This window comes from Ruditapes philippinarum, unplaced genomic scaffold, assembly GCF_026571515.1.
Source record: "Ruditapes philippinarum isolate M1 unplaced genomic scaffold, ASM2657151v2 ctg4252_1_1_1_1, whole genome shotgun sequence".
NCBI classification, from domain to species: Eukaryota; Metazoa; Mollusca; class Bivalvia; order Venerida; family Veneridae; genus Ruditapes; species Ruditapes philippinarum.
The window spans coordinates 457,128-470,161 of record NW_026858509.1 but is presented as its reverse complement, the minus strand read 5'-3'; the positions used below and the strand labels follow the sequence as shown (position 1 = coordinate 470,161).

Here is a 13,034-nt window from a genome sequence, read left to right as displayed (position 1 = left end):
AACATGCTTGCAGTAAAAAAAAATAAGTATAAATCTAACAATGTATAAATCTATCAGATGAAAATAGAGTTGTTGGAGAAAGCTTGGATAGAGTATATACTGAAGCCATCACCATACTGTCCCTGGGTTTGTGAGAGGAGATATATATATAATATATAATATATGAAAATATGAAAACTTCTCTCTCATTACCCAAAATATCTGTCACTGATATATTGTATCCTGTGTATAAAAAGTGAAAAAGCAAAACAAAATAAATGTCTGTTTATTGTTATAATAATAAGATATTGAACATTTTTCTGTACAATACAGGAATATATTTGGACAATTACACAGCTGGAGAAACCATATTGGACGAGCCACCAAGCTAGTCTAATATGAATTTCTAAAGCTGTGTATGAGTGTCAAATATATTTCTGAATTGTACTTGTTTAATGTTTAATAACCTGTTTATTCTATATCCAAATTATATTAAGGAAATGCAACTTAGTATTGATAAGGTTTGACAGAAGATGCTTGCAACGCTTTTAGTATAATTCATTTGAATACCTTTGTAGTTATTGGCTTTTATCATTATCATCAATGTTACACGGAAAAGACCAAATTTTCTTCACTGTCCAATACAGGATAATCATATTGGGTTGCTACAGCATCCAATATGGGAATATATTGGATGGTCACATAGTACAATTTAAAAGCAATGACTGGATGTTAATAATAGATATAGAATAATAAAACATACTGTATCAATAAAAATACGCTTCACACTTGAACAAAAAATGAAATAAAATATATATAGGAGAAATCTGAGTAACATGCACAATCATGTTATCATGTTGTGTACAGCCCTAAATTACCCTGCAAACAAGTTCAAGTTGAACAAAATATTATTGCCTATGTTCATAGCTGATGTATTTAATCAATTAGGTTAGTGTTTTTTTTTTCTGTAAATTATTCCATTTGTTTTTTTTTCTTTAGCCTTTACTACAGCATGATAAAATATAGAATAAACCATATTGCCTAGATAAGAATATAAGAATATAAGTATATATATTTGTATAACAAAATATGATAATATTTGACAATGTCAAAATTATAAAAGCATGAAAATAAATTTCAAACAATGAAATGCTTACACTTAACCTGCTGGAATAAAAAGTGTTAAGCCTTTGCCAGCAGTATAGATCCAAGCCAGCTTGCACATCCAAGCAGTGTGACCTGATCAGGCCCAGCTTTCATTTACATTCTCAAACTGTGACAAATGTCAACTTAAGATTACCTTAAAATTGGCCGAGATTCAGTCTCTCTTGAGAAAAATCTCAAGTTAACTTTTTCTCAACAAGATTTGAGATTTTGACTTTAAGAGCAATTGTGAACGCCAGCCCTGTTGATAGCTCAATTTTTAATTTTTGATAGTGAAACCCCTTTAACTTTGACTGGACTGTTCCAAATGAAAAGCTGGGCAATCCTTTTACACAAATTCAGAAGGTTAAAGGTTATATATATCTTATAATAATACCAGATTTTGACCCAAAAGCAATTTCAGTGAAAACTATGAAATAATTTAAATTATTGATAAAGGACAAAAGTAGCAAAATGAAAAGAACAAAAAAAAGAACAACAATGGTTCACAGAAACGACCTGTGTTATAACTATATACCGGCAATATATATGTTGTACATGCTGCCTATTAAAATAAAATAAAAAAGCATATAACAATCATTATCACTTTAATATGGTGGTCCTGGCATTCAAGAAAATCAACATGGTAATTTTAGTTGTTTGTGACTGAAATAATTTCAAAATACAGTGAAGAGTGTTCGACAAAAATTCTTGAGATATTATGAATATTAACTGCAAATTTTTTCTTGTGAATTAAACAAAATCTATATGTCTATTATAGCATTAGATAAAGGATTATAATATCAATAGGCTCCAATAATGTTTGTTTCTAAGCCACATACATGTATATACTTTATTTCCTTTAATAATAATACCGTAATAAAATTGTTCCCTCTATTTACTTTTGTTTCTTGTACTTTTCCCCCTCAGCATATTCTATCTTTACCCCTCCCTATACTTTTCTCTAAATATACTCTAGTTTTCTGAATAGACCCCCCCACCCCCACCCACTTGATATGTCTCTCCATTCAATGTACTTTTAGCTTAATTTACTCTTGATTTTATTTTTACTTAAATATACTCTCCCCAGACCCCTAGTATACTTCCCATCAATTAACTCTTGCTTCCACCCCAAAGCTAAACTTCTTTTCCCCTGAGTTTACTCTTTATTTTCATCTCCAATTTACAACCCACTTCAAGGCAGAAAGTATGCCTTGAAGAGGAAAAAATCAAAATTTATTCTACCACATTTTATAAAAAACAAACATTTTGAGCCTATTTCAATTCATAGTAATTAATGTAGAATGAATATAATAATGAAGAGGACAGTAAAAGTATCAATGATTATTCGTATTTAAGAAAATGAGAAATGTACATGTATATAGAAAGTAATGTAGAGAATGATGAGGTGTATTTAAGTTAACAGTTCAGGTATTTGTATTAAAATATCATACACTTTGAATGACAAAGACCCTAAATGTTGGTTAATGTTATAAATCAATGATCAAAATGAATATCTTATTCATGCAGAAAGACTGTATTATATAAAAATATATATTCTAAAGTATCCTTTTCCTACATTCTGAGACACATAAATTTTGTAGTTAATTTCAAAATAATCATGGTTCTTCAATGATACTTCTTTTACTCTCAATACTTTACCCCCATTCTAGAAAATCTTACCAAAAGCAATAAAAAGGGACCCCACTGAGGTTTTTTGACATGATCGATGGGACTGGAATTTTTTTATCAATGTTCAATGTGATGTAGGTCTAATAAATTGTTTGCAAAAATTTTATATCATTAGCTTTACCCAATTTTCTAGAATTATTATTCTAATTGTGAAAAATACGCCAATCTTGAAAAGCATTGCAATTTATTTCTGGACATATTTCTTAATTGTCTTTTGCAAATTTTTTGTTTTAAGTGACCCAACTGATCTAGGTTTGAAATTAAAATTTTACGCTTTTAGACCTCAGTGTAGGTCCTTGAATAAGCCATTATAATTTCTTGACTGTTTTTTTTAACTCTACCTGGTTAAATTTTAAATTAGAATAAAAATTTGCCCAAGATGAACAGAAAAAGGGATACTTTTATATACAAGATTGTGAGTAATATGAACTGTGTTAAAAAAAAGTTCACGTAGAATTTTTCGTTATGTGAGAAACGAGTTTTTATATTAAAACTGGGTTTGGTGGCTAACTGTAATTGTCAAAAAGTAAATAAAAAAAGTAAGTTCTTCCTTTACCTATAGTGTCCGCAACTTTAAAAATAATCACATTTGTTTAAATATATATCTATGACGACATAATATGTACATACTGATAAGCCTTGGGGCTTTGTAAAAAAGGGCATTAACCCTCATTCCTTTATCATTAAATTTTCAGTTTAAAGAATTATATTAAGACTCATGCATGTTATGAATGAACAATGCATTAAAATGATCAAATTTAACTAGAACCATGGATGAATTAATAGATAAAACTTTGAAAGATGTTCTGTTTTGTATGTTAACTGACAAACTCATTATTTTTAAAAATTGAGAAAGAAGCATCTTCAAATTTATGTAAAAAGGTATTTTAAACTGTAAGCAGAATTTGTTTCTTAAGGTCATAAATCTTTAATGCAAGAAAATTCAAGAAATATAACAAAGACTCTAGCATATATTTATCAAATTATGTTCATAGAAATCACTAAGACCTTGCTCGTGAAATTGAGATAGATCTCAGTGCATACAGCAATGTATATCCCAAACAACAACTTTAAATTATAATATATATGTATATATTTTTCACACACAATAACTGAATAGTGAAATAGCGGAGTATTGGAACACAACAATATTAAGTCCGTAGTAATAAATGTCTATAAATAGTAACACCTACCAAGACTTCCGGTACTGGACGGTTGTTCCCTCCCGTCATCATCTTCACCCTCATTGAGTTCATCATCCTACACAGTGAAAACCATTCAATTATTAATATTATCTATTACAAATGTTAAAGGATAATATGAAAGCCGAGTATATATACATGCAATTGTCATATCATCAGAAAGAATCAATACAAGTTCATTATCCTAAACAGTGAAAACCATTCATTATCAAGATAATCTACAACAGATCTAGGATAATATGAAAGTTGGTTTAATTTATGACTGTCACATTATCTCAAAGTAAAAATCTGAGCTTTTTCAGAATTGAACTGATTTTAGAATTGTTGAGATATTTTGTTTGTTTTTCAAATTACAAAATAATTGCAAAGAAACGTGTCACATCACATTAGATTTAAGAAAAAATGAACATCAAGGCAATAATTTTTTACCATACCTGACACACTTATCTTATATGTATCTGTATATCAACAAGATGCATTTAAAAACTGTCTACGACATACATTGTACAAATTAATCAATTTCTAAATAACAAAATTAAATACTACAATTTAAATTTAGATTGATAAAGTTTTAATCAATTAATTCACCATTTGCAATAATAATCACATAATCATGAAATATTGAAATGTAATTTTCAAGGACAAATGCAAGAAATGTATACATTTACACTTACAATCACAACACAAAGAAATTGTATTGGATGAAAAAATGGTCTTTAAAAAAATTGCTATGGTTACAACAGATTGTACAACCAGAGTTACAATTTACCGTGCAAACACTGGATACTGCCCAACTCATAGTGGGCCCACCAATAAATGTGGGGGAACACTGAGAAAACAGGCAGGAAAAATAACAACAATATCAATGTATTTATTACCTGTATATCAATATCACAAATGACAAAACTGGCCAAAATATTTCAGGTAATTTAAGAATAATAAGAAATATTGAAAATAATTTGAATTTATACTTTTTCAAAATCTCATATAAAATCCCGACCTATTATTCTATAATACACACTAAGATATTTAAGCAACATCGAGCCAATTCAATTCACCTAAAATAATATTTAAATGGAAGTTAGAAGCAACTAAACATGCATTTTTTTGAAAATTTAACAAGATAGTCAACTGTTCTAAACAATGGTAAACAATGAAAGTGACTTAAGAAAGAATTAAACATGAAAATATAAAAGATTTAACATGTCAACTGAACAATTGTATATAAATATCAAAAATGGATATAAGAAATTTAACTTGTTAACTGTAAGGAACATTTAAAAATGATCAGGAATCTTACTAAACCATATCCATATCTTTTCTGTTGTAAAATACTTAAAAACATCTAAAACAGAAAATATTACATGATCTTCAGCTTGAATTATAATTTAGTTTTGTAGTGGAAAAAAACTACGAAAAAATAAGATTTATTCTACTTAAGTTTCAGGAAGTTTTTTTTTTTAGCAAATTCACAATGACCACTGCCTTTGGCCAAACCTATAAAGAAGAATAGGCTTTATGGGATCATATAGCAGTTCAATATATAGAACTATTTTTTATCGAAAAGAAATAAATACAATGCTTTGCGATTTGGAAGAATACTAGGTGAATGGATAATGATGGAAGGGTGATGTGTTACGTGTGGACAAAGAAATAGGCAAGTACTTGTACATAATCAATCAATTTTTTTTAAGATAGCGGTCCTCACGTATTTACAATATGACTGAAATACTATTGAAAATCAACTCTAAACTTGGGGAAAACAATGTGAAAATGACTCTTCATGGGGATGTTGTTACCAACTTCATAAGTTTTTCTGTTTTCTTACTTTTTTATCCCAACCATATTTCTCTGCCAACTTTCTTAGATTGAAAAGCTGCATGTAAAGCTTATAACAAAAAAAAAATCTATAATATTATATGAATATCTATAACAATTTGTCATTATCAAAGTTCCATCTTAACATTGCAGTCAGGTCTGTCTTTAGAGACCTGGTAAAAGGTTTTGTTTTGTTTTTTTTGGGGGGGGGGGGGGGTAAATAGAATTTTAGAAATTTATTCCATAATGACAGATAGTCTCTCAAATATCATTATTCAGTTTGATTGTTTATTAGATTAGACAAGTCCATTTTCTGGGAAGGGGTTTTACAAAATAGTGTGATACATACCGCTGTGGTGATAGCTGGCTTTGTTGAAGTCTCTATGTGCTCTTTTCTTGCCTATAAAGATATTAGTATAAGCCACACATTAAACAAGCTAGGCACTAAACCACTTATAATCTACTGAAACATTGTTATATAAAGCAAACACAAAAAACCTATATACATGTACAATGCTGATACACTATTACAATTCAAATTTGAATCAATTAATATGATTGGTTGAATACAAGCAGGCATTCAGCATGTGACAAATCAGCAACAGTGAAATAAAAATTATAACCAAGCAATTTTGATACTGTTTACTTATATGAACTTTTTTGTTTGGTTATATGAACTGTTTTGATTGGTTATATGAACTTTTTTGTTTGAAACAAAACACCTTTTGGACTATATCAGATAAGACAAGATGTGACTGACTATATATCACTACTATGTATCTTATTTAGGGCTGGGAACGAATAAGGAATTTGATGGTCGAATATTCGTTTTCCATATTCGAATATATTCGAATATTCGTTTTTACAAAATTTGTTCCAATATTTTTCTTTGACGTATACGTATCCGAAATTGATTATGTTGAATACTATACTACTTTAATATGCTTGGAATAATCGACGATTAAAAATACCTATATTACTACGTAAAAGTTTTTTATTTTATATATTGTAAATCGACATAAATGTTTACTTTTGAAATAAATTTATAATTTGATTGTCTTTTGTTCAGTTAATCCGGCTGCTGATCATTTGTCTTATTAACGGGAGGTATTTCACGTGACTTGATTGACAGTAATATGAATCACCGTAGCTTCTAAGCCCCAAAAACACATAATTTATATTGAAACTTAACTTGAATTCAATATATTTTTTTTATTCATATATAATTTTTGATAAGGTTTAAAATATTCTTCAGATAAATTTAGCTTTAACGCAGTAAATATCACACGGTGTCTAATTCCTACGGAATTTTGACAGAATATAGACACTGACCATGCTTTCATATACTCTCATGCGCATCAGTCGAATGTTGCACTATCGCTCACTTTAAGTAACGTGAGTGTATTCAGTGAGCTGCGAAAGGAGCGTAGCTTTCATAAAGTGTCCATTTTTTTTTTGTCTTCACAAAATTTAAGACAATTACTGATTAACCTGAAAGATTATTGCACAGAAAACAGTAAATAGGATAATTAAAATCGGAAATAATTACATTATATTCTGTTAAACAGGTAAATTGCAAACTGTGAAACGGGTGCCCTTTTGATCAACTACACCCCAAAGTTTTCACAGTTAATTGGCGATAATCGTTGACACGCGTCATACAAACGTGTTAACACCTGGTCAAGTAAAGGTCAATGGTTTAATTTACGATCTTAATTGAAATTTGAAAGTAATACAAAAAAATTTTTTTTTTTCGAATATTCGTATTCGTTTTTCAATGTTCGAATATTCGGCAGTGTTTCGAATATTTGAATATAATTCCTGGCCCTAATCTTATTTCAAAAAGAAACTAGAGTTGCAATCCTAACACCATTTACTTACAATATAATATTACAAAGTTTTAAATTTCACAGTGAAAAAATACTATCAGTAATTATTAAAAATAAAAATAAAAGAAGATGCATTTTATCTTATGATCTAGGCTTGAACATTGATTGAATTTATGGTTGTTGTTGTTTAATTTTAAAATAATGTTTATCTGTCCTGAATTTATGGTTGTTGTTGTTTAATTTTAAAATAATGTTTATCTGTCCAGAAACACAAAAATTGAATCAGTACTGAGAAAATAAAGAATGTAAGTACAGTACTAAGTACTGATGAAGTATGAGAAGAAACTAAAAATGATAAGACAACCTGTTCTCTACTAGCATACTAATTGAGCTGAATCTGTGAGAGCAAATGGTTTTAAAAGTGGAAATTACAATAGTGATATCTGAATAGTGTAACATTTAATTATCATTATATTTCCTAATATACATTTTCATAAAAACATTTCACACAAAAAAATAAATAAATAACACTGCAATGTTCTCAGTAGAGCAATATTAAAGTAAATTCCATCCTTGCATTGAAAAGAGAAGAGATCAAAACAATTGAATATTTGAAGGTTTAGAATAATTCCTATTAAAACATATATATTTTTTCCTTCTTAAAAGTTTCTTTGAAGCTCTATTGTGAGTTTATAAAAGCAGAAGTAAAGAAAAGAATGTTTGATAAGCACTGCTTTGAAGCCCAATTGTTTAAATGGTCGCAGTGTTACAATGCTGTATCTCATGTCAAGTGAAGTAAAACTTTTGCAATATTTTACATCTGATTATTTTTATTCTTTTAACAATTTATAATACAGTAAAACAAAACTAATATACAATGGTATAAAGCTGAAAGTTGTTTTTATTATTATTTCTAAAACACAATATATTATATAGGTATAGTAAAAACAAGAACACACAACTCTAACATGAATGTATACATGTATAAATGCCTGTTTTATTTTAGTGATAGCATTTATAAGAACACAATAAGGAAATCTATACTAGTTTCTGGTTAATATATCATCTTGTTGTTTTTGACAGCAAACATACTAATACACACTTTACTGTTTTATGATTAAGTCAGTCTAATATACAAACAAGAAACTATTAGCTTTAGTGTATGACAATTTGCTGTCAAAAATAGGTCACTCTTTCTAAATAATTTCATTTTTTGTGATAAGGGTACACCCCCATCCCTTTCTTAATTCAAAGAATCTGAAAAATGCTGAAATTTTATATTTACTATAACTGCAATATTTTAGTACATACAAAGGAAATCTTTGTTAAGAGTCCATGATAGTGTGAGTAAAATATTTCAGTCGAAGGATGCATCTAGCATTTATGAAATTCATAAAATAAAGGTCAGTTTAAAATAGTAAATATTTATGAAAATATATTCTAATAGGAGAATACAAATAATTTGACTTTGACCAAAGGATATACATTGATTATACGAAAGAGTGACCAGATTTTCTGTTAAAGTAGCGTTTTGTTTTTTAAAAGAGCCATCTTGTCCAGAATTATATTTCAGAAAATACATGTACCTTTTTCTTAGGCATAGGAATATGCCTATCATCCAATGCCTAATATAATAACATAGTAATATAATAACATGATAAAACTATAACATGATAAAGTTATAACATGATGCTGTTATAACATGATAATTTCATAACATAATAATAACATTATCAAATAAGAAACAAAATCTACTGATTGAAAAATATATAAAATACAAAACCAATAAATTTATGTCTGCTACTTGATTAAAAATGACAACCCGGTAAGTAAAAATAAAAGAAAAAATATTTGAATCAGGGAAAAATATTATCAGATGTTTGCAATGTGAAATCATTTGAATTCAGATATAGGAAATAGTATATAAACTGATACATTTAAATTGACTTATAGATCAAGAATGCCCTTGACCCTCATGTCCTCTCTCTCATGTAAAATCTAAGTCAACAAAATTTGAATAAATCTTCAATAAGTCTGGATTAATTTATCAATGTATTTATTCGCTGGAAAAATTAACAAAACTCTTTTTGCAGTATGTGAAATTCTTTAAAATATGAAAAGTTTTAAATAAAATATATCACTGACAAACAAGGCTTATTGAAAATTTACTGTAAACTTATCATAAAATAATAGAAAAAAATTAAAATGGTTCTGCTAACAATTACATATAACTAACAAATATTTTTTATTTAAATTTAAATTTAACTTGTCACAAACAAGTTTAAAATATGGAATAAAATCAAAAACAGATTGGAAAAAACACCCCCCCCCCCATGATTTCACAAAGCAAATTATCTAGTGCAACAGCTATCTACTTTAAATTGTGCAAATATGAAAATACCATGGGAGAAAAAGTCTACCCTTACAACCTTTATTCTTGATTCATTCTATTTATACTCTTTTTCAAGTCATTCAAATATATAAACCATTATAATTTGGGAAATGATGAGTAAAATTTGGGAAAATGATATATATATATAATACAAGATAACTGAATTTGTTGTTTTTTGGAAACTACAAAAATAAAATAGTGAAGTTAATATAATATAAATACCTTGACCTCTGCAATTTCAACCTGTCTACGTTTGGTAACTTTTTCTATGAGTTTTACAGTTTCGGGTAACCGTTCTCTCATCGGGAAATTGCTCACTTCTAGATTTGAGTTAAAAGCCTGTACAAATAAAAAAAGAGCAGGTAGTTAATTGATTGCTTAGAAGTTTTACCAATATCAACCAATTACATATCATTTTGTCCAATTCATTTTTTTTATTTCTTTTGTTCTGAAAGAATTGAAGTCCAAAGGATTTTAACATACAACAGGGGTAACAACTTGCCATGGAGATCTATTAAACTAAGCATAAGATAAGAGATAAAAAATTTGAAAAGCTTATTTCAGTAAGAACTAAAAAACTAATACGATTTTTGAAGAAATGGACACTTTCTTCAATGTTTTGATAATTTATATATCATCATTAAAATGAATCATTGATTATAAATGGTAATCAATTTGGCTCAGCCTGAAGGCTTTGGCTGAGTAAAGGTATAAGCCTTGTAAAACAGATATATGTTCAAGCTTGACTTGAGTCATGACTTTGTTTCTTTTAACAACAAGCAGAAAGCTGACCAGTATTTGATAATATTTGCAATCTATACAACACAGTATTAATATATATGTTTAAAACAATACCTGGACAGCTCTGCCTTTAACCACCATCTCATCCCAGCACTCGCGTTTGATCATCTCACGTAGATACATCTTAGCTAAGTTCTCAAACTCTATTTCTTCACGAACCTGATTATATACAACATTAAAAAGATGTATAAGTCGATTAAAACTTTCAATATTACACCTATTATAACCACTTAACCAATATCTGTATATCTCACAGTCTTTCCTAAGAATATCAGAATAATGGCTAGAAGTGTTATAACAAAGAGAATGTATACATGCTTCTGTCTAATATAAAGAAAAAAACTGTTTGACTTGTAAATTGCCTACAGCTTATCATAAATTAAAACTACATGACTGTTTGATTCCCAGATATCTTTAAAATCCTTAAAATTGGACAACGCGCATAAATTTTTTAAAATAATTTCAATAATTTACCCTTTCCACTTCCTGGTCAGCCTCAGCCTGAAGTCTCAGCTGTTCCTCAATGTCAAGGTCAAACTCATGTCGGTTCAACTGTTCTATCTCTGGCAGTGTTTCATTGTTCTTTAACATTGTTTGTAACTATAAATAGAACATGTTACTTGTATGATAGTATTTTGACTTCCATACACAATACAAAATCCCTATAGTTAATATGCCAATTACCAAAGAACAAAATAAGCAAAAGATAGTTCATATATATGGCCAATTACTATCTGGCCATTGAATAACTTTTTGGAATCTATAACAAGATACATGTACAAAAAGAAAAGTATCAACACTATATTATTATAACTTACTGTTCTCCTCATGTCTCTAATAGAAACTCTCAAATTCTTCTTCACATCAGCATATTGTTTATCTTCCTCTTTGAAGGACTGAAATACATTACATAAAACACATGAAAAATATTTAATTCCATAATCAGATGCCTTTATGGCATTTTACACAATACATGTATGTAGATAACAGACTGGTTTTAAAATGTGGAATTAAAAAATGTTCATAAATACACTGGCTCAGTGCTGCAAAAAAGTGATAAAAAAAAAACTGCAAATTTCAACATCTAAATAGTGAGAGCTCAAATGTCCGATGAGATGAAAAGATTTTAAGGCCATTTAAAATCTAATCATTGAAATACAATTAAGACTATCAAACTTGTGAATGTATATTTAAGATCATTGTAATGAATAAATTTAAAACAAAATTATTTTTCAATAAAATCATTTATATTGGATAAATTTTTCATCATATTAGATGGTTATCTTATTTGAAAAATGCAGTTATATAGAAAAAAGTGAATTATTTTTTTTGTACTTTTCAATATTTTGAACAAAGAGTTGTCAAACATAGAGAGTTTATAAATGGTGCTTCACCACTATATTTAACATGTTATATACACATGTTTATACTTACATCAAATACAACAATAAGCACACTTACACATATCAACAATATGTAATAAGCAAATTGAACTAACTTTTCTTATTTAAGATACTGTTCTTCATAGTAAATTTAAAAAATCTTCAGCTAAGTGTTTTATGACATTTTTTTTCTATTGGATGTTTATTTATGCAAGTCACAATATTTGAGGGGACAGGATAACTTTATCTTAAAAATTACTTTCTGTAATAAAGTTTTAATAATTCAACTTATTAAATCTTATTTGATAATGTATACTGTAACAATATTTGATTCTATGTTTTTGTAATTGTCTTTAAACAATCAGAGATGTTTTTGTTTATTTGTAAGTCACACCAACACTATGTCGGTCATATCATCACCTTAGTGCAGTAACAGGTTAACTCTCTATGTAATCTTATAAGAGTTAACCAGTTACTGCACTAAGGTGACAATATGGTGACTTTCTGACTTCAATGGTGGAGAAAGTCGTAAGGTACACCTAATTGCACCTCCATACATTATTCATTATTATTTCAGACACAATTTTGACACCTGGAATAAGAATTCCAAATCCATGATGAGCTTTTTAATCAACAGGAATGAAGGAATGAAAAGGGAAGTAAACTATATACCAACAACTACTAGCAAAGAGGTTCTGAAGTGTATTGGATTACTTAAATTGAAATGTTAAAAAAATAATTTCCCAATAAATCAAAAACAATTTTAAGCAATAATTCGTTTTGTATCCTATCCCCT

General features: G+C 28.3%; 1 protein-coding gene across 1 annotated transcript in view; it reads right to left on the bottom strand.

Annotated features, from left to right (window-relative positions):
- The window catches only part of LOC132753462 (cilia- and flagella-associated protein 43-like), a 48,365-nt gene that overhangs the window by 14,633 nt on the left and 20,698 nt on the right, over positions 1-13,034 (bottom strand). Inside the window, exons 22-31 of the mRNA XM_060743944.1 lie at positions 11,675-11,752; positions 11,331-11,456; positions 10,911-11,015; positions 10,278-10,394; positions 9,250-9,288; positions 6,184-6,234; positions 5,317-5,361; positions 4,008-4,074; positions 3,371-3,385; positions 193-222 (exon numbers count right to left, since the gene is read on the bottom strand). Of these exons, the coding sequence (XP_060599927.1) occupies positions 193-222; positions 3,371-3,385; positions 4,008-4,074; positions 5,317-5,361; positions 6,184-6,234; positions 9,250-9,288; positions 10,278-10,394; positions 10,911-11,015; positions 11,331-11,456; positions 11,675-11,752 (673 nt within the window). The remainder of the gene's footprint in view (positions 1-192; positions 223-3,370; positions 3,386-4,007; positions 4,075-5,316; positions 5,362-6,183; positions 6,235-9,249; positions 9,289-10,277; positions 10,395-10,910; positions 11,016-11,330; positions 11,457-11,674; positions 11,753-13,034) is intronic.